General features: G+C 40.4%; 2 protein-coding genes across 7 annotated transcripts; both read left to right on the top strand.

Moving 5' to 3' along the window:
* Positions 1-5,745: 5,745 nt before the first annotated feature.
* Positions 5,746-10,607, top strand: LOC306742322 (arfaptin-2-like; the record flags this gene model as incomplete). Of its 6 annotated transcripts, none has more annotated exons than XM_079224682.1 (9): positions 5,746-5,844; positions 6,477-6,585; positions 7,057-7,113; positions 7,640-7,726; positions 7,864-7,967; positions 8,075-8,296; positions 8,381-8,538; positions 8,643-8,817; positions 10,452-10,607. In XM_079224682.1, the coding sequence occupies 9 exons, from the start codon at positions 5,746-5,748 to the stop codon at positions 10,605-10,607; spliced, it is 1,167 nt and encodes a 388-aa protein (XP_079080808.1). The 6 variants fall into 6 exon arrangements, with proteins under 6 accessions (XP_079080808.1, XP_079080807.1, XP_079080809.1 ...); XM_079224681.1 differs by having other exon boundaries at positions 7,057-7,119; XM_079224683.1 differs by lacking the exon at positions 7,057-7,113.
* Positions 10,608-12,796: 2,189 nt separating this feature from the next.
* On the top strand, positions 12,797-19,015 carry LOC306742290 (uncharacterized protein). Its single transcript, XM_079224642.1, has 12 exons — positions 12,797-12,888; positions 13,396-13,921; positions 14,827-14,888; positions 15,559-15,661; positions 15,784-15,869; positions 15,964-16,064; positions 16,167-16,237; positions 16,329-16,436; positions 16,529-16,599; positions 16,683-16,800; positions 16,893-17,057; positions 17,171-19,015. Exons 2-12 carry the CDS (start codon positions 13,568-13,570, stop codon positions 18,422-18,424), a joined length of 2,493 nt encoding a protein of 830 aa, XP_079080768.1. The 5' UTR covers positions 12,797-12,888; positions 13,396-13,567; the 3' UTR covers positions 18,425-19,015.
* The last annotated feature ends 2,372 nt before the right edge of the window (positions 19,016-21,387 follow it).

Below are 21,387 nucleotides of genomic sequence, written 5' to 3'. Positions count from 1 at the left end.
TTTTGAAATGTCTCTTCTGCAGTAGATTCTTTCGAAATGTTTCAGGCTGCAAATTCTTAATTTCAACCAGATTTGCATACCACTTTGAACACTATGAGACACAAGTCAGTATGTATACCTCATAAAAAGTGTAGACGCCTGGCAAAAGTTGGATTTAGCAGTTCGTGCAGTGCAGATAGGGTCTGTAGATGAGCCATTAACCAACACAGGCACATCTGTGAAGCAGATTGTACCTTAATGAGTGACAGAGTTAGCACGGTTTGTCGGGCTTCGGAAAGGGAACCAGATTGAAGGGACTTAGAGGTCTGAGCTGATGGTGACAGAGGGTGAAAACAGAGCTAAATTGACGCATGTCGCTCAGCTCCACATCTGCTTTATCACATCTCGCCTGCTGCTGTGATTTAGTGGCCAGGACGCCTACAGGTGCTGTTCCACTTACGGCATGCCGGAGGAATTATGTCCCATGAGTTGAGAAAAGAAAGAATAACAGAGGTCAGATATACAACTGTGCGGTACTTTGCTCTTTGTGTGACGTTTGCTGTATTTCTTTTTCAGAATAAATGAAATAAAACTTTAGCTGATGGCTTTGTTTAACATCAGTCCCCAAACCATGAGCATGCCAATCACACATGGAAGAAAAAGATACATTAAATGTATTTTACATTTTAGCCATCAGTGTAATTATATTTTATAAACTTTTACACCTTGTGCATTGCCTATTTTTGCATTGCCTTATTTCAAATGCCCATGATATTTTGTGAAATTTCAGACAACATTCTTATTTTTATTCTCTATATTACACGCAGGGCATGTAGGCATGCTTTCTGCTCAGGAAGCAGAGCAGAAAGATTCAGGAGGGTCTGAACACATATCCCTGGCAGATGTCCCTGATGTAGTTACAAATCTCAACAAGAGATGAGAGCTGACCTGAAATACTAATGCTCTGGGTATTGTTTGATGCTGTAAATCTCAGTCGGTGTAACACAGCTTTTGAAAACACAGTTGACTACTGTCAATACAAGTGATAGGTGGATGTGATCAAGCTTTCACCAGGAGTCACAACTTACTAGGAAAGCCTCGGCCAATGTGCTGGAAGTGAGACGCCAATATTGTCACACCTCTTCAAAACAACAATTTGGATTTCTTCCTTCTTGGTTGCAGAATGTTGATCGTTTTATCCTCTCAGCTAACTGAGGCATCATGACAGTCTGCTAATCCTGTCTACATGTGTTTTGTGAATTTGGAAAAAGCTTGCAACCAAGTTCCCTGAAGCATCTTGTGCTGTTTGGTTCCTGTACATTGAGAATCAGAGCTGTGATGGTTCTCTGAGCATATTTACGACCTGCTCAATGTGAGCATTATGCTTTCAGTGGGATGCTCTGTGTCAACTCCTCTGCTTTTAATATAGTCATGGACAAGATCTTAACAGTCACTTGAAGTCTACAACATCACTGCATGTTTTTCTCCAAAGATCCTTATGAAAATAAACTTGCTGATGCAAATGCTACAGTAGGAAGGTTATCCAAGATGTTCTCATGAGTGAAGGTAAAGGAGATCCAGAGACGTTCAGGCTACTCTGCCCCCACCCCACCACAGTGCTGTCTCTTGGACACCCCCACACTCAACCTCCAAGCAGCCCTGTCCACTGACTCTCTGCCACCCGTTGGAATTATGTGAAGCTATTGGAAGTTGTCTTTGTTTTTCTTATTTTCATTCTTTAGAATTGTAATATTGGCCTTAATATTTCAAAATTGGACTTAAAACCAACTTTTATCAGTTATTCAACCTCCATTACATGCCCATATGCTCACAGGCTTTATATTGAGAACAAACAAATGAGAATGCAGTTATAAGTAGTTTTCTGAAGAGGCATACATATTAGGTACCGGGCTGTTCTGATTTAAAGGGGACCTGCTGGAGATCTAAGAAATGTTAGAGAGAATATGTCTTCCAGCTGACCCGGAGAACACTTTGGGATCCCCCAGGAGGAAAAAGAGGAAGTTCCTGGAGCATGAGGCATAAGTCATACTGCCTATACTGTTGCCACTGACCCTGACCTGGATATAGGCAATTGGAGAAAAAAACATGAGCTGAAGTGGTGCATTTGTCATGTTTTACTGTTCTGCTCATAATGTTCATATCCTTTGTGTTAATGGCATGCAATCTAGGTTTCAGATGTATTTTCCAAGAAACACCATATTCACATGATGGTAATTAAATCTCTCAAAATAAAAAATCAAGATTTCATTCACATAGTTTGATTTCAATAAATACTTATAGAGTCACTACAACTCGTCATCTCAATAATGACCTCTTTCAAAAGTGGTTCTATATTTATATTGTAGTAGAATATATTGTTGTATTTAACGCAGAGTTAAAATCTCTTCACAGTCCCACAGTAATTCATGGTTTGAGAAAATGCCTGAAACTAAAATGAATGAGATTGCAAAATTGAAGACCTGCAAAACTGAAATTGCATGACAAAGTAAGTAAACAGTATAAAGAAACTAAACAACTGCCCTTTCGTGCATATCCTGACCGCAGCCTCTGTGTGCCAACCAAAGTTAGCGTTCATGAAAACAAAATTAACAACTGCTTTAACACTTCAGTAAAAATGCCAACAAGCTCTTGTGGGATTTACGATTCTTAAATTGGCCGCTCATTTTATTTGCGGCCTCCGATTGGTTGTCCCTCTGATTATGCAGGTGAATAAGTGGAAACATCAGAGCAATAGCAAAGCCTGTATTTTCTGGGTGACATTGCTCTCACGCCATATACTCAAAGTTGATGTGCTGACTGCTGCAGAGGTGGTATGTATAAAGCAAAAAAATCTGTCTTGAAAACAAACATGTCTTGTACTTGTTCAGAAAAAAAAAAAATTCAGACTTACTAAATAATACCCAGAAGTTTGTCATTGTTTTTCTTTCAATGTGTTAATATATTACTTTCCTCAGTGATTGGGACTTGATTTAAATAAAAGAAATACTCTTGACAGCGCCGTGTTTATTTCTGTATGAAAGACTTCAAAATGAAGAGGATAGCAGAGAAAATGGAACAAAGATGATTTATGTCAGCAGTGATTCATTTGAAAACACATCTGCCTGTCAAAATAATGTTTACTATCATTAGAAATGTAATTTAACCCTCATGCATTATTTCCCACCGATCCATATCTAAACTTGTCACACTGTTGTTCATTAAAGGAAAAGCACGTACACATGTATTGTCCTGATTATGTGTGGTCTTTTGAGACACTCTACAATTGATATTCACGGCATCCAAGGATTCATTATGATGATGAATTGCTGTTTCTCTGGGAGAGCATTGATAGAAACACCAACTGGGGAAAAAAGGTTGACAGACTGTTTGAAATAGAACATTAGAGTCACTATAAAAAATTACTTCCACATGCTGTATAAAACTTGAGTGCTGTTTGTAATTCCCATGGAGTAAGGATGCCGGTAGCATTGCTTTGCTATATTTTTCTGGATTCCTCTGTCTCACTGCAGTACTCTTGTTTGCTGTGTGAGGATGAATGTACCTCCCAACATCTGGAAGTGGGCTTAATGATCATTAAAAACATGATGAACTATTATCTCAAATGATATAGGGAGGGGTACACTGTGGACGAGGGCTCACACTCCCCTCACATGCATACGCTGGCTTTGTGACATGCAGTGCTGTCTCAAAGGAGGCCCCGCATGAGACCTTTAAAATTTAATTTGGTCTTATTCTACATTTATAGGCAACACTAAATTTGCATTCTCTTGTGTGAGAATCTGGTGTCTTAAAATGTCTGTCCAAGGGCGAGAGAGCCCCCACCGCTGCTCTTGTTAAAACTAAAAACTGTTGACTGTCATGAAGCTGAAACATGAGAGAATTTGTGATTAAAGTCTGCTTTAATAAGCCTTGAGTACCTAATTGCAGCTTGCAATCTTGTGCAATGCTGGTAACTAACTGCTGCATATAATTTCCTTTACCTCCACTCCAAACAACAAAACAACTGGTTTTAAAATTCAAGCCTCAGCAACATCAGGCTGTTTGTGGTGCATGAATAATGTGGAGGTCAAAGGTACCGGAGCTAAAGGATGTTGAGTCAGTCACTCTTCAAATGGTAAGTCAAAACACACCCATACAATTATTTACTCACCAAACTGGAACTAGTGTAGCCGGCAAACCAATGGAATTGGACACACACACACACACACACACACACAACTTTGACCTCAACAACTTACATGTGACATCAACATATGAACATAGATGCAGTATCTTCTGAACTGGATGACTGAGAGTGTTCTTATGTAAACATATACTTAGTTATGTTTGTAAATGATGCAGCGCATACCTTGTTCAATGCAACACTCTATGTATTTTGACATCAGGATCAAACTGGTCCAATAACCTTTGACATGCTGATTAAGGGGAAAACATGACTAACCCAGTTTCATCCTTTGCCTTTAAATGCATTTGATCTTGGTAACGCACAAGTCAAATCTAGTCATCTGCAGAAGCCTGAAAAAGGAGGGGGACGATGATGAAGTGGAAGCAACAAGGGGGGGAAAGGTTTTCTCAACATGAGATTTTAGATGTTTGGAAAATATGTCACTTGCAGGAAATCAGTACATCAAAGAACATAAGCCATTTTACTATATCGCCTAAATTGTGGGTGTGAGTTGTTGGTTCTATGTTCAGACCATGAGTAATTTCACAAACTACATTTGGAGACCATGTGCACTTCCCTCGCATCCCTGATTGAAACAAATGAGGCAAATAATTGGAAGTGTGGTCAGTTTACCAGGGTGAGGTATATCTCGAGGCATTTCACATCTCAAAACAAACGACTGTATTTATACAGTCTGATTTCAATAGATATTGCAATCAAGGTAACAGGATGCAGCAGCCTTCCTTCTAGTGATTAATTATCACAACGTTTGATGGGCCAGCGCCTTAATGGAGTTACTGATGGAGTTACTGTATGTGTGTCAGGTTTTCCTCTCACCGTCAGTGGGCTGTTAGGGACATCTTCAGGAGCAGACTGGTACTGCAGTTCATGGATAAAGCAACGTCAGCACTGCACGACGTGGAAGACGAAGCGGGGGAGGAGGCTTGACGATGATGCTACGTTCAAGGTATTATTATTTCAAAATAAGAGCATCTATTCACAGTGTACGCTTGAAGCCTCTCGTTTGTAAAGTAAAACACAATAAACAGTTTTTATTAGCACTTTGACTCAAAGTTCTCTGCTATCAAATCCAAGCTATGTGACTTGCACTGGTATACAAATCACGCACACTTTTATTTCGAAAAGGTATCACTAAAGCTGTTAGCAAGCTGGATGCAGGGATGTTCTGGCAGATTTACATGAAAGGCAGATAACGTGGCCGTGGCAGAGAAAATAAGCATGGACTTCGCATTAAATTATTATTAAAGACAACGGTGGTTTCCGGTTGAAACAAGTTATCATTTCAAGCCTGCTGTCTGTGCAAACAACGGCTTGTTTCTCCCTTCGGACGACTGGACTTCAGGTCGCTACAGTGGTGGGAAGAGCTAGCTAGCTGTAGCTGGGGCCACATCAGCACCGCTGAGGTTAGCCAGCCACGTTAGCATCCATGTAAACGTGTGTTTGATGTATGTTTGTGTCGAGGTGGAGTAGAACGCCGTATGCTCGTTATTTTGTCAAAGTGCAAACATGATCCCATCAATATGTGTCAGTGTTGGCTGCTGTCTTGCAGAGATTGAATCATGGCAGACAGTATCATGAGCAAAGCTGCCACCATGGAGATCCCCATTAACAGCAATGGAGACACAGGGACTCTGCCAGAGGATGACAGCCTGGAGCAGGTCAGTGAGTCACACTGCTTCCCCCTCGCTGACACTGCCCTTTTATTACATCTGTTTGGTTCATTTGTGCTCAGTTTGTGTTGCTCTGTCCTTTTCCACGTGATAGCAGTCTGGGACTAGGTTAGGCCAGCTGATACCTAACATGCACAGGCCTGCTGCTATGTACAGTAGCTGTAACGTTAGACCACTGTCACCATCAGTGCCTGCAACTGCGAATGATGTGTTGAGGGCATGGAGAGGGAGTCTGATATTAAGGGGTGGTGGATGCTGAATGTTATATGAGCCTTTTCAATACAAGCAGTAGCAGTCAGTACAATTCACAACTATTATGCATAGTTGTATGTCTCATTCTGATACATCTTAACTGGGTTGAGAAAGCTACAGTATCAGTGGTTCTACATGAATAATGTGTGTGTGGGTGTGCGGAAAGTAATACTGAGGGCCATCTTATGAAATAATAAAACAGCACATAAGCAATTTCATAATATTAATACAAATGACTGTTTTGGAAGAAAGATGGTTTGTTGATACATTTATTTATTTTTAAGTTGCAGCTTTCTATGTGCTTTTAATGCAATGCTATTTATAGCCTGCATAATCATATGTGTATACCAATATTGTAAATCCATCAGGATTTGCAGCAGGTGATGGTGTCTGGACCCAACCTGAATGAAACCAGCATTGTCTCAGGAGGTTATGGAGGACCTGCAGGGGGCATCATTCCTACCAGCAGCATCAAAGGTACTGTTAGAACAGTGAAATGCCATTCTTTACAGTATTTTGCTTTGTTGTTTATTCCTCCCAGTACATATACAGTTTGTGCTGCAAAGATGTCATGAATGGTGCTTTGCGTAATAGTTTTTTCCCCTTAGCTTTAAGTCATGCTGGTAAATCAGTTGAGGAGGGTTGACGATCAATCCAAATCACCGTTCAATTACTCTGCCAGGTGCTGACTTTCCTGGCTTCACACAGCTCACCGTTCATTCCACTCTCTGTTTTGACCCCCCACTCCTCCCAACAGGCTGTGCAGACTGCCAATGCGAGAGATCTGTCAAAGTTGTTGCAATTCTTAAGTCACTGAGAGAGGTTGATACTTAATACCCCTTAAAGAAACCCCACCGAGAGCTTTTCTTCCTTGTATTCTGATGTGTCACTAGAGAGTTGCTGACCTCTAGGCTCCATCTTCACGTTACAAACATCCATATCCCATAGGGCCTGCAGTTCGCTTCAACCCTGAGTATCTGGACAGGAGACGAGGACCAGGACCAGGTGGCTGTGTATTCTGAAACCTTTTTTGGTTTTCCTTTATATGTTGGTCTGTTTCGCCTTGTACAAGAGGTTTTGATATTGCCTGACTGAGGGAGTGTCATGCATCGCTCGTACCTCTTCAACTCACAGCTTCAGCAACAAGAAGGGTTTTGGCAGCTTTCAAACTTAGGGGTGCACTAACCTGATATTACAGGGATCTAACTTATTGATGTCTAATAAGAATGTCCTATTTTGTACTATAAAATGCACTTTGGATGACTGTTTTGACATTGCTTGGTAGTGACCTCGCATCCCATGAAGTCCATTTTTCATCTTTTTATAAATCCTTTTCTTCTGCATGCGAAACCTGCATGGTGGATTATTTCAAAGCCCCTTAAACTCTTTTAATGTTTCCTTCACCACAGTGCCTAACATGTTTTCTTTCAGTATGCTATTCAACTGCTTATGTCACCGCCAAACCGTTTTGATACATCTTTCACACCTTCCTCTCATGCTCGCTCTTTTATCATCGCCATGCTCATTTCAGACATTCGCATGAAATCCAGGGGTGCTGGCTTGCCAAAAAGTCAATCTGCAGCCAGTCGACTTGCCGAGCACACAGAACAGCATCCAGGTATCACCAGGCTCATCGCCATGTCCACACTGTACTCTTCACTCATTGTCATGGCCCATGCAAGTTCTGCTCTCTGTAGACTTTGATAGGATGACATGCATCAGAATGTACATTGTTCTTTTTTTGGTCTCTCTTAGGGTCCTCGAACAATAACACTGGTAATTCCACTGAAGAAGTTTCTCGGGGTGTGGCAGTGGAGAAATTGGACAGTGTAAAGAAATGGGGCATAAACACATACAAGGTATTGTTTACTGTGTCCTAGATACTTTGCTGTTTTTCAATCGAGCTGACCATAATGTCGAGATGTTCTTTGTTGGCTTTAAAGTAGTTCCTATATCCACTATGCAGTGTACGAAGCAGATGTTCTCCGAGAGATTTGGCAAAGGTTCGAGAACGGTAGACCTGGAACTGGAGGCTCAGATTGACGTGTTAAGGGATACCAAGAACAAGTATGAAAACATCCTAAGACTGGCCATTGCACTCACCAGTCATTTTCAAAGCATGGTGCAGACACAACAGGCTCTGGGAGACACCTTCTCCGACCTCAGTCAGAAGTCCCCAGAGTTGCAGGTACCGTACAGTGAAAACGCACCTTGTGGGATTTGACATGGAACTGAAGTTGGCAGGTGTAACTAATAATTTGTTTCGCCACAGGATGAGTTTGGGTATAATGCAGAAACACAAAAGCTGTTGTGTAGGAATGGCGAGGCTCTGCTCAGTGCCATCAACTTCTTTGTGTCCAGCATCGACACCCTTGTCAACAAAACAATGGAGGATACTCTGATGACCATTAAGCTGTATGAAAACACAAGGTAACAAACCCTGACATCCTGTTTAGGAGTTGAGGAATATCATCTGAATTCCTGTAAGGTGAAAACTTGGAAACTGAGACAGCGCGATCTTTTTTTGCATGCAGACTTGAGTTTGATGCCTATCGCTCTGATCTAGAGGAGTTGAGTTTAAGCCCCAGGGATGCAGCTGCCATGGTCCGCATTGAGATGGCTCAGCATGATTACCAGATCCACAGAGACAAATATGAAAGGCTGCGTAGTGATGTCACCATCAAGCTCAAATTCCTGGAGGAAAACAAGGTTTGTGGATTACAATGTTCTATGTTCTTTCAAATGTCCGCCTTTTATAAATAGGAACTCAATACTTCCTGAAATTCATTTTTTTATGATCTCCTGTCGGTTAACTTCTCATTTTGCTGCAGTGATGTATTGGTGTACTCCAGGACCCCATGGTCACTGTGGTTACAGGTGCAACAGTGTTCCCCTTTGACCACACTCAACAGGTAGTGTTGCTGGGTATGGTCAGAGGTGAAACCGGCATGAAACTGTCAACTAGGGCTTCAACTAACGATTATTTTAAGAATCGATTAATCTGTTGATTATAATTATTTATTTTTTAAAGCATTGATGTATTCTGCGATGCAGGGCGTCATTAACCTCCTGAGACCTCCTCCTAACAGTCCTGGTCATGAGACCAGGACTGTTAGGAGGAGGTCTCAGGAGGTTAATTGTTCCTTGTGGGGCAGTTGACATATTGTTGAAAAGTTGGCAGAGCTTTATCCAGGTGGTGTGGTTAAAGTCACCAGTGATAGTCAGAAAAGCACCAGGCTGTTGACTCAGCAGTCCAGGCACAGTGGAGTGGATGGTGTCCACTGCTTCCTCAGCAGTATCCTTATTGTATTAACATACAGAGCGGAGTGATCAGGTGTATGTGATATCAGAGGGGGGCGTGTTTAGTCCGCACTTAGAGTTGTACGAACCTGTCAGTCACAGTCTCGGTGTTATGCTAATGTTGAACTAATAAAGTTAGCCAAAGATACAACGAGTGGCGTAATAATCGCGCGACACGACGAACCGATAATGAAATTCGTTGCCAACTCTTTTAATAATCACATCAATTTCGTTGTTGCAGCCCTACTGTCAACCAGTGAAAAGCAGTAAAACACTGTGTTCTTCAGCAAGGTGTCCAGTTACTCCTTAAAAACACCCAATCAAAATTGCTTTTGGATAGCATTCTGAATGTGGAGAATATCAGTGCAGTCAATCACATTCAGAAAAGATGGAGCATGTTGGGACGCATCCTCCCGATTAGTTGTTGCTTTCACCTCACATTGGTTTGTGAAATGATCCCTAATTTACAGTGTTAAGTCCATAGATGTCATGTATTGTTCACTGCAGTAGTGGTTTAAGACTGATTTGCCACATTAAGGCAGAAAATGCACCTCTTCCTTTACCCTTAAGCATCTCCTGAGGTAGACCAGGTTTAACTAAAGCAAGCAGGCAGACTTCTTCATGCAGACACAAGCTCATTCATGCTGTAGATAATTACACTAAAGAGGGAGAATGCCTCCGTTTTGTCAAATTAAATACAGACCCATGATCCACACCGTTTAAAAGGCAGAACATCATTTTATTATACTTGTTTTATTATATATGTTTTATTTTTGGCAGTTTTGCTAAATTAATGAAAATAAGAAAGATACAAAACAACAGTCCTGTTTGTATAACTGTATATTATGCCTAAAATAGCTTAGAACACCTGCTTGGGAACACTGGGGAATACATCTTAGAGGAATATAATGTGCAAGTTGCTTTTAGTTTGATTCCCAAGAAATCTGAGCAGCTAGTAAATGTCATCTTGATAGATGTCAATGGGCTGTACTTTCCGAAACACTTAACTGTAATGGCATAATTTCCCTCTTCTTTTCTCCCAGGTGAAGGTTATGCACAAGCAGCTGCTTCTCTTCCATAATGCCATCTCAGCGTACTTTGCTGGCAACCAGGAGCAGTTGGAACAAACTCTAATACAGTTCAATGTAAAGTTAAAGCCCCCCGGATCAGACAAGCCATCCTGGCTGGAGGAGCAGTAAAGAGCGCTCAGGGTTCAGCAGTTTGACATGTACAGTGACACGCTGGTCCGTGCAGATCCTGATATTGTGGTTAGATGGACAAGAATGAAATGCATAAAGGAGTACATGGTACGATCAATTACGGTCAGTGGTAAAGAAAAACATGAGATATCTCTTGGTTTTTCAGTATCCTGTATTACATAGATGGTACAACAATTTGAGTTGGTTTAATCACACAATTAACTTTTTGTTACTTTTATTCTTTAGGTTGCACAATCATTTTCATTAATATCACTTCTTATTTATGTAAATTATAGTCCACTATTGGTGAGAGATCCCATGGCAGTTTTGCACATGCATTTATTTGTTTTAAATGTTGTCTAAGTGTTTAAGTGTTATCATATATTTCAGAGTATATCACATTAGAGGAATTCCAAATGAGATTAGGAAATTTGAGGGATAATGTCTAAAATATTATGAAACATTCTCTGAAATTGTTTGTATTTTTTCTGAGTGTGCATGACTGAACCACGTTTTTCAAACTTTAGTTTTGCAGATTTAGATCAAAGACATCAGGATGTATCATAATTTTCAAAGTTATCCCACTTGCTTCTAATATTGGTGGTATACCTGCTTGAATGGTCAGTTTGCAGTTTACGCGCATAGAAGGGAAAATATATATAGTGAATATAGTCATTTTCTCTAACCGAATATACAATCCATAATTAGGTTGATCTTCTTTATTGAGTATCTTGAGATATGTCCTGATGAATGCAGCACAGGAACACATGCCATGTTTACTCCAGTTTACACATTAAAAACAAACCTCAAAAACAGATGTTACACTTAATAACTCTGCATCATGCAAATCAATATATTGGATGCTTTGATTATAAATACAAACATCTGGACTATCAAAGAAATAAGAATGCAACACAGTGTTTGATTTATGTTTTATTTGGAGGTGCCTGTGTGTGACAAAAAAAAGCCTCAGACTCAATCATGAAGTCTCACATTCTTAAACATAACATCTTATTAACATCTTATTTTTATTTATTTACCAATCTGTTTGTGACATATATGCATTTATTTTCAATTCCAGTCAGCTGATTATTTTTGTCTTCTGCATTTCCAATAAAATCTGCTGGATGTTTTGTTTTACCTGCCGTCGACACAGATCTGTCCGTTTCATATGGGAACCTCTGAAAGATTATGGAGGAGAAGCTCACAATGTATGTTATATGTATTCACTATTAATTATGTACATAATACAATCTGATATCTAACATGTTGTCCATGACTCGTTATCTTATTTCATAATCATCACATGACACTGCATGGAGATTGAAGCACATTAATCTATTGTTTTGGGGTTATTTGGGGAGAAATGTGAAGTTGGAAATCCAATCTGGAGATAAGACCATGTAGTTTACAGCTCTATTCGAAAATGCAAACAAAAGTGAAAATGACATTCCTGCTGAAGAAAGAGTTGAAGTTGTAGTTTGTATGTGGAATGTCTGAGTCTGTAAATTAGGTATAGATAGTTATTTGCTATTGCAACTTGCAAAGACATGCATTTGTCTTAGAGGCAGGGATCTTAACTTAATAGGTTTTCTTTTCTTTTTTTAGCCCGATTTATTAAGGCACGAATTATCTGCAACAGTTCCCCACAGTATTTGATAAAAGACAACCACTGATTTGCATACAAAAGCATTGCGGCTCTCGGCCTGCTTATCGGTTCCGGGCCAGAGTTGAAGTGCGTGCTGCTAATTGACACCCACATTCAAACAAACCGCACTGTGGTCGAATGGCATAATGTTTCACGAAAGTACGTTTAATGTTTACTCATTTGTTCACTTCCCAAAGTATTTACTTTTGCTGAAAAAACTAACTAAAAATAAGCCAGCTCTAAAAGTGCCGAAGTGTGTTTTCTTTACGGTGTCATGTTCTGGCCTTCTCACAAATCAATGTCCCTATCAGCCAGGACGCTCTTCACGCTGGAGGGGTCTAACCATCCAGTGGACTGATCGCATAAGTTCATGACAGCTGGACAAAAAACACAACTTGGCCACAAACACAAGCCAACACGACAACATCGAGTCCCTCCTGGGGGGAAGGTGCGGGCGGCCATGACACCTGGGCGTGTCGTCAGCGCAGGTAGTTTCGACACTCCGCTCGCGCTGTTCAGGGTGTTGCTCTCTGCTTTTCATGGTGAAGCTTCGACGAGACCACGGAAGAAGAAGAAGAAGAAGGCAAAGGAACACATTTGGATAATGGGGCAGCGGCTGAATCAAAAACATAGGTATGCTGTCTTTTGACTTCCTGATAATGACGTTAGTGTGTGAACAAACATTGTAACAACTGGTGGTTCGGGTAGTTTATCGATTAAGGTGGAAACGTTTCCTAGCAGAACACGAGACCTTACAAGCAACAAGCAGCCATTATTATTTAAAATGATGTATATTTTATTAACGTTTTGCCAAATAGGCTTCAAGAGTGACCAACTCAGTCTAAGCAGATACATTTAACATGCTCAATATATATTTACATATCATGTTATAATAAACTGCCACTAATAATCCCATAACAATTTGTGAGTATTGCGATAGATTTTAAATAACTTCTGCGTTACAATTCCAAAGTGTACTGTAAATTATTGTTGTGTTTGTCATTTGTTTTGACAACCCTTGAAGCAGTGCAATCATTTATTAACTACGGCGGGGAAAGTAAATGCTTTATCCAGTGCTAATCACTTACTTACACAGGCCTTTTTTATTAATCTGTCCCCAACCTGTTGTGTTTCTTTCAGTCTGACTGTATCATCCTAACTGAACAAGTTCCTCCAGCACAACAACTGCAGCACAATTCCATAAAGAGTAGTTTGTAATTGACTGCAAACTATTTAATAGGGTTTACTCCTGTCTGTATGTCTGACTCAGATGACTGCATCCCAAACCTACTGAGAGCTCTTCGAAAAAAATATGCAACCAGGAGGTCCTCCTCCACCGCCGCCTCCTCCACCGCCGCCGCCGCCGCCACCACCTCCTCCTCCTCCTCCTCTAGGCCTCCCTCCATCCCTACATGGCGCTGGCCTCATTGCCAAGGGAGCAAGCCGGCGCTCTACAATGCGCAATTTCAACTGGGAAACCCTTCCTAAACACAGTGTGGAAGGAAAGCACAACATCTGGACCGCAGATAAGACTGATGAGGAATATGAGCTGGACACTGATCATATGGAGGAGTTGTTCAGCCACAAGCAGAACCAGCAACAACTCAAGGCCCTGAACCGCCAGAGTGTGAGGGGCCTGCCGACTGCTGCCTCAGGAGGCGTAATGGTGAGTTTTCCAGCCACAGGATCCAGGCGTCACACTTTACTCAATCAGAGAAGACTTAACTCTTCAACCACAAGGGTTTGTGGCAATATATTGAAATATTTGATACTTTGGCTGTGTAACGCCAAAATGGAGACAACTTCGTTAGACCTGGATTGATTTTAGGACGTTGAGATGAACACAAAACTATGCAACAAACTCTATCGGATATAGATCTCCTCTGTTGAGCTCATTCTGCATAGTTAGGGAAGGAGACTGTTGTTATATTTGAGAAACGTCACAATTGTATCACTTCCGCTGTGAGAGTAGAACAATAATACATTTATTAGTACATTGCATCACCAGAATAGCAACACAGTAAAGCAATGCTTGTCTTATGAACATTGTGTTTTCATTTAGAATCACTCAATATAAGGGTGGAGTCTCACTATTCTTCATATGTTTACTAAAGGAAGGTATAATGGTGTCTGCACACAGCATAATCTGTATTATATTGTGCTCTGCCTTTAAGCTGCTGTTGAGGAAAAACTGCTTTGCCATTGAATTAAAAGCCAGTCTTAAGACAAAACATACCTATTCATGACCTTCACTCTCATTTATTTTTGTGGAACAATCAAGGTCGTTTGTCTAACAAAAGTAGGTTAAATTCTGTTACCAAACTTTTACTTTGACCTATGTCCCATTTTCTAAGAGAGACACTGAGAAAATGTCTCGCTGACGTAAAATGGTATCTTTGGCCCTCATTGTTCAATACAATCAACTCAAATAATCCTTAACCTTTGGAATCAACTGTCTGTTTGGAAAGCTGAGGAATATGATACAAAAAACACTGCTCAAGACGATTGTGAAACTATCTTAGCGTCTGACAAGCTGATTACATCCAGGTCTGTGTCTGTTTCCACTCCTAGGTTTCCATCCTCAGCTCCAAGAGCAGCATGAACATTGGAATTTTCCTAAAGCAATTCAAGCGGTGAGTCAGTGTTAGTACTCTTAAGGTGTGATTGGTTTTGCACAATGATCCTGATATGTTCCACGGTAAAACACAGGATGAGGCAGACAGACTAGTCTGCAACACGACTGCATCATACTCACAAACCTTTGAAAGCCAACATGTCCTGGCAGGTCTGATCAACTCTGTTCTACAGCGCCAACAGGTTACCTCCCTAGTAACACTCGGACGGATACATTTTTGAGAGGTATTGTAAATGTACTGCCGAAGGCTATTTGGCATTCGTGACAGAAATGGAAAACATACTTCATATCCTCAAGCATTTTTAAACTGACAAACAAAACAGCAAAACAACCATATGTATCAACACAATCATCTCACTGTTCAAAGCTTCTGTCTTCTCCTCCAAACAAGTCTCATATGTTTGTTTGTTTCTGTTTCAAATATGTTACCTGTCAAAAAAATGGCTTCCTTCTAACGTCCTGTACAGCATTTGTTTTTCTGATGATAGACATCAGAAGTGTTGCTTATTCGCAAAGCTATTTGAGCAGGTAGAGGCTTGTTGATGTCAGCAGCCCAATTTTTAGAACGATGCAGAAGTGTGGAATTAACGAAGATGCACACGGCTCATGAGCACCCTCAACAAAAACAATAAGATAACCCCCATATGTCTCTCCACCTCCCTCCACAGGCCTATAAAAGACATGATTGAAGAAATCAAATCAGGAAGTAGTCTCAGTTTTGGTTCTGGAAAACTGAAGGAGCTGTGCAAGCTGCTGCCAGATGAAGGAGAGGTACTTGTGACAGCTGTCTATATTTTACCCACATCTAATGTGTTCTGTCAATCTATGCTTGTGATTTAATCTCAAATACCCAATCTGATTTTAAGATTTGTGAATTTTTTTTGTTTTGGCAGGGGAAGCAGCTGGTCAATTTTAAGGGCGACCACTCCACTCTCCCCGAAGCAGATCTGTTTATGTTTATGCTGGTCAAGATTCCCAGGTGAGCTGTCTGAATGTCTGAATGTAATTCCATGTATTGCACGTGTTAAATGTCAGTAGCGGTTCACTAATGATGGATAACGTGTGTCTGTCAGCTATGAAGAGCGTCTTAACAGCTTGGTGCTCAAAGAGGAATTCTTCCCCCTCATGAATGAAATGAAAGAATGCATTGGCACTTTGACAGCAGCTGGAAAGGGTAATGTTGGTTTACCTGGATTTTAAATAGATTTTTTTTAAACAAAAATAAGAGTTGTAAACCAATTTAGACTTTGAATTCACCATGTGTATCTTATTTCAGAGGTGTTGGAGTCCGATCATCTCCATTCTGTCATTCGGCTGGTACTGAAGACTGGGAATTACATGAATGCTGTGAGTCTATACTATGGGATAGTGGAGTCTTGGATGACTCTCCTTTTGTGTTTGTTCATCTCTGAGTCTCATTTGTTTTATTTGATCACAGGGTGGCTATGCAGGCAGTGCAATTGGCTTCCGAATGGCTTCTCTGTTAAAGCTCGCTGACACCAAAGCAAACAAACCCGGAATGAATCTGATGCATTATGTTGTGATGGCAAGTAGCTTTTATTACTTAGTTTTTCTTAAGATATGTTTGTGAAATATGATTTTTTTTTATATATATACAAACGTTCATATTCACCACAGCAAGCTCAGAAGGCAGATGTGGACCTGCTTAAATTTACAGACCAACTTGAACACATCGAAGCTGCAGCAAGGTAAACAATCTGGCACTCAGCATATGTTATCCCTCTTTTTATCTGCTGTACCATTTTAAAATGTTTCTTTTTTTCATTCTTAGAATGAATAAAACTGAAATTGAAGCAGAGTTTGAAAAACAGGCCAGGAAAGTTCAAGCTGCTCAAGCGGACACCTTGAAGCAAGAAGACCTAAAAGCACAGATGGAGGATTTTTTGAAGGTGAGGAATGCTTTTTTTTCTGGGAATTCAGCCCAGTTTGTGTGACTTGTAATGGTAATGTTCTAATGGTTTTTGATTTGGGCTGCATTTAGGAGGCTGAGGTCTGCTTGGCAGAAATAGAGACTGATCTTCAGGAATTGCAGTCAGTGAGTGACTCTGTGGCAGAGTACTTCTGTGAAAACCCAAACAAGTTCAAATTGGAGGATTGCTTCTCCATTTTCAACTCCTTTTGTGAGAGATTTATGCGTGCCATGCAGGTAAATTATGCACCTACTGTAATTTCTTCCTTAACTGAGGAATACAAAAAAATCTTGTTTGAGCTATTAACTGTGTGATTTTTTTATTTTTTTTTCCCTCCTCCTCTATGCAGGAAAACAAGACTCGCGAGGTGGCAGAGGTGCAGCGGAGACACAGAGACAGATTGCAGAGCACTGCCAAACGTAGGTCCACAGCTACCTGCTCCAGTAGAGACAAGGACATGGATGGAATTGCGTTGCAGTCAATACTACAGAACTTCCTGACCAAGGGTGTCTCTCGGAGGAGATCCGGAAGGCCCTCATCCACTCATGGAAGCCCCACGGCTGGCAGCCCCAACAACGGGAGCCTATCTGAAATTATCGCCCAGGTAAACCTCCCCACTGGAAAACAAATCAGAGCTTTTAGAGCTAAGGACATGGGCAGAAAAGAGTGGAGTTCAGCAGTTGAACTCACAGATAACCTTTCACAAAAGAAAGATCAGTCTAATGGCGAGGAAAACAAGGCAAAAGGTGGCATTCTTTATGAACAAGGGGAGAAAACCTCCAGAAAAGAGGACTCGGGAGGTTTAACACACGCAGCCAATAGGACCACTGGCATTTCCTCATCAGGCAAATCTTTCTCAGCTGCCACTGATGATGGTGAGGAAGATTTACAGGATAACAATGAGGAGGAGGCTCAAAAGTTACGTGAAGCATCTCGAAAGGTTTTGCGCTTTCAGAACAGCCGCAGCAGTGTCTCATCGGATGATTGTTCTCTGGAAAATCAGAAATCTCCTGGTCCAATTACCACCTTGACTCGTCAACGCACCTTCGATGAGGACGCGGAGAGATATCCCGAAGACAATGAGGATTTTGTTAGATTTTTGCTAAATCCTCAGTCCTCCTCAAAACGTAACCTTGGCCGCCGCCATACTCTACCTACCAAAGTGCCTAAAACTGAGGAAGAGGATCTTTGCGCTGAGCCTCCAGTCAGAACTCCTAATTCTGCAGCAAGAGAAAAAGAGACACTGCCAGCAGAGGGTGCTGGACAAAATCCCTCGAAACAAGTGTTTGACTTTACTGACACGTCTCACAACTTTCAAAAATCAGGTGCTCAAGACCAGAATTCTCTATCAGTAGAAAAGACGAGCAAGCCAAATATTTCTGTAACCCATGTTCCAGATGAAGGTCTTGGGGAACAAAACAAAGTGGGCAAATCAGGAGAGCCCACGGACAACCACTTGCAGAGGATTGGTGAAAATGGTCCCCCGAAAAGTACATGGATTAAGACTGAAAACTTTTTTAGCTTTTTAAAACGCCTTGGAGACATGAGTAAACCGCAGAACAGCAAAGAAACTGTCTATAAAGGCACTGATTCTGCTGTGTAAGCATTACGATGTATCAAATTTAAGGTCAGGGAAGCACATGTAACTTTAGTATTACTTGTAATTAACCCATCATGATGATGATCTAGTATTATATTTAATGTTATCATTGTAAATTGATGAAGAGGTCATTAAGAAATGGAATAATAAACTAAAGTGGTTAGAGAATGTTTTTGTTCAAGAAGGCCATGTTGTACAATTGTTGTACCACCAGAGGGCAGAAAATCACTATAACAGTAAACTGTTGCTCGAAAAAATATGGGTGTTGTTGATTTCCAGGCAAGGTGTACACTGCCAAGAAAACAAAAGAAACGAATGAACGCGCGCAGTCCTGATACTAGTAATATTACCTTGACTTGACGGCATTGTCCTCATCAGTTGGATAAATGAATGGATACAGAGTGTGTTGAAAAGAATGAAATGTGCAGCCTTGTAGGATGTATTGAGAACGTAAATGAATGTGAGATCGGACTATATGTAAAATCTGGGCTTTATTTTATTTTTTTGATACTTTGATAAATGACTACTTGTATTGCATGCTTGAATTCAATACTGATGTCTTTCAGTTTTACAATGATGAATCTTTGTTTCTTGTCTCTTTGTGTGCCTCAGTTTTTGTCACAGAACCCCAACAAAAATGCTGACCGTTGAAGATGCTTTCAGGGTCTCACTCAATTCAGCCATTGTTTTGATCTTAAATGGGCCAGTGTTACAAAGGCAGCCTGAATCTGAGCAGAGCTCAACCATGGACTATCAGTGGCAAAGTGAACACTGCTAATCTCAAATCAACTTGAGAAGAGATGCTGAGTTTGAAGGGACAACGGCTGGTAGCTTTTTATGATGAAAGGAAATCAGCCTCCCTGTATTTACGACTGCATATGACAACAGTTTGCTTATTAAGACTTTGTCCAGCTGTTAGACTGAAGTTTAATGAGGTAATACAAGTTACCTACTATTTAGTTAATTCCTAATTTAAACACTAGATCAAGATATTAACTTAAGGCCAAAGGTCAAGGTAACTGCTCTCCAACTTAAAGTATTAACATTTGTATATTACACATTTATATTAACAAATAGAAGATCAACATATTTGTACAGCTCTTCAAAGTTTATAAAATCACGAATCAAAACTGCTTTTAATATGTTCTATGTTTTTAATGTATAGATCTGTTATGATGATTTTAATGTTTCTTTGAGTATTTTGAAAAAGTACTATACCAATACCAATTGGTTCGCTCATGTGCCGACGCTTCATGGGGCTTCATCTGCTCTACTGCGCCACCAAGTGGACAATACATGTAAATCCATTGAGTTTCGCTGCCCCTTATATTTCAAATCGCATGGCAACCATTTTCTGAATCAGTCACGTGGTACGGCCGGCTCGCGAGGCTTCGAACGTCACCGCATACGTCATCGACACAAACCTCGATACGCGCTTCCCCAAAATCTACCTGGATTACTCGACACACGCATCGAAGCCTCGACACGAAAGGACACATCACTAATAAATACATGCATTATTATTACTATGTGTGTATGTGTAACATACTGAAAAATGTAAAGGTCCCGAGCTACATTTATTGTATTGTTACATAATTGGTTATAAACCTGACAGTTATGAACTGGTACAAAGAGTCATGATGATTTTTGTTCAATAAAGGATAGCCTTTAGCCTTAGCAAATTTGACATATTTTCATGTTATATTTGTTATAATGTACAAATGTTTATGACTAATAAACACACTTTTGAATTCTGGTCATACTGACCCCATAATGCCTCCATATCACAATAAATGTATGCTGTAGCAAAACTTCTTGCAAGATTTTTCTCATGCTTGATGATGCATTTAATCCAGGGAAGGTATTTGATATATCCAAATAGATGTTGGGTACATTTAGGTAGCCACAGTTTCAGTTTCTGTTCGAAGACACAAACAACCATCCCGTTGCACACCAGAAAACCACCAGAATCACCCTGCGAGGAGGAGGCCTAAGTGGTTTATTTTATTATTTTTTTATGATGTTTGGAGCATTAACCTGCTGACATTTTCTCTAAACAAACAGAGAACATAACTGACCGAATCAGAATTGGAAACTAGCTAAATCTAATTTTACAACATACTTCCTGTTATTTATCAGAGTTCAATATGAAGGTGCTGTATTTACTATGCTGAACATTATTTTTGCAGCAATCAACTATTTGTTATGTAAAGATATAGTGAGCAATTCAATACATGTAAATATGGATTTTTCCTTGAAGTTTGTGTGATTGTCAGACTGCTTGCATTTCCTTCTCTGTTGGACTAATTAGGCCGCCAAGACCCAGATATATGTAATTTAGCTAGTTAATTAAATGGTATAACTAGAGAAAATATTCCTAAATATCTTCAATTAAGCCCAATTTTTGTGTTCTAATTTTTTGTAAAATAATGTTAGCATAGCTACAGGGACAGCCAGAAAACGATACTATCAAAAAAAGAGACAAGAGCCTTATGACCAGAAAAACCCTCATCTCCCACATCTGACATTTCCTCTCGACCATGATTTGTTTATGAAAAAAGGCTTGACCTGACCTGAACAAAAGGACACACCTCCTCATCCTCCGGACACACAGGATGTTGACCCACAGAGGAGGACAAAGGATGTCTGTGACGTACATGCATACATTCAACCCAAGCTTCTATTCAGATCTGCCACATCCACGTGTGTATATGTGCAGAGTTATTATTCAAGTTGGTTTAAAATTCCTGCTATTAATATTAACATTGAAATTATTTTTATGGCCTGAAAACCAATTGATACCCACGTACATGCATATAAATCTGCCCTCATCAATGTACTTTGTTTTTTCTTTCATCTCAAAAAGGCTCACACACACACACACACAGATGTCTGAGGAGACAGGTGGCCGTAAACCCTTGTGTGACTGCAAAAGACCTGCCGCAAGATGTGGTGGCAGCGGGCCC

The sequence above is a fragment of the Taurulus bubalis genome (genome assembly GCF_910589615.1).
Source record: "Taurulus bubalis genome assembly, chromosome: 10".
Taxonomy (NCBI): Eukaryota; Metazoa; Chordata; class Actinopteri; order Perciformes; family Cottidae; genus Taurulus; species Taurulus bubalis.
The sequence above is the reverse complement of the archived record's forward strand: the minus strand, read 5'-3'. Positions and strand labels throughout refer to the sequence as shown.

Coding starts and splice junctions, on each gene's coding strand:
- LOC306742290 (XM_079224642.1), top strand. CDS start 13,568: ATGCAACCAGGAGGTCCTCCTCCACCGCCGCCTCCTCCACCGCCGCCG. Junction 13,922..14,826: donor CTGCCTCAGGAGGCGTAATG/GTGAGTTTTCCA, acceptor TTCCACTCCTAG/GTTTCCATCCTCAGCTCCAA. Junction 15,662..15,783: donor TGCTGCCAGATGAAGGAGAG/GTACTTGTGACA, acceptor TTGTTTTGGCAG/GGGAAGCAGCTGGTCAATTT.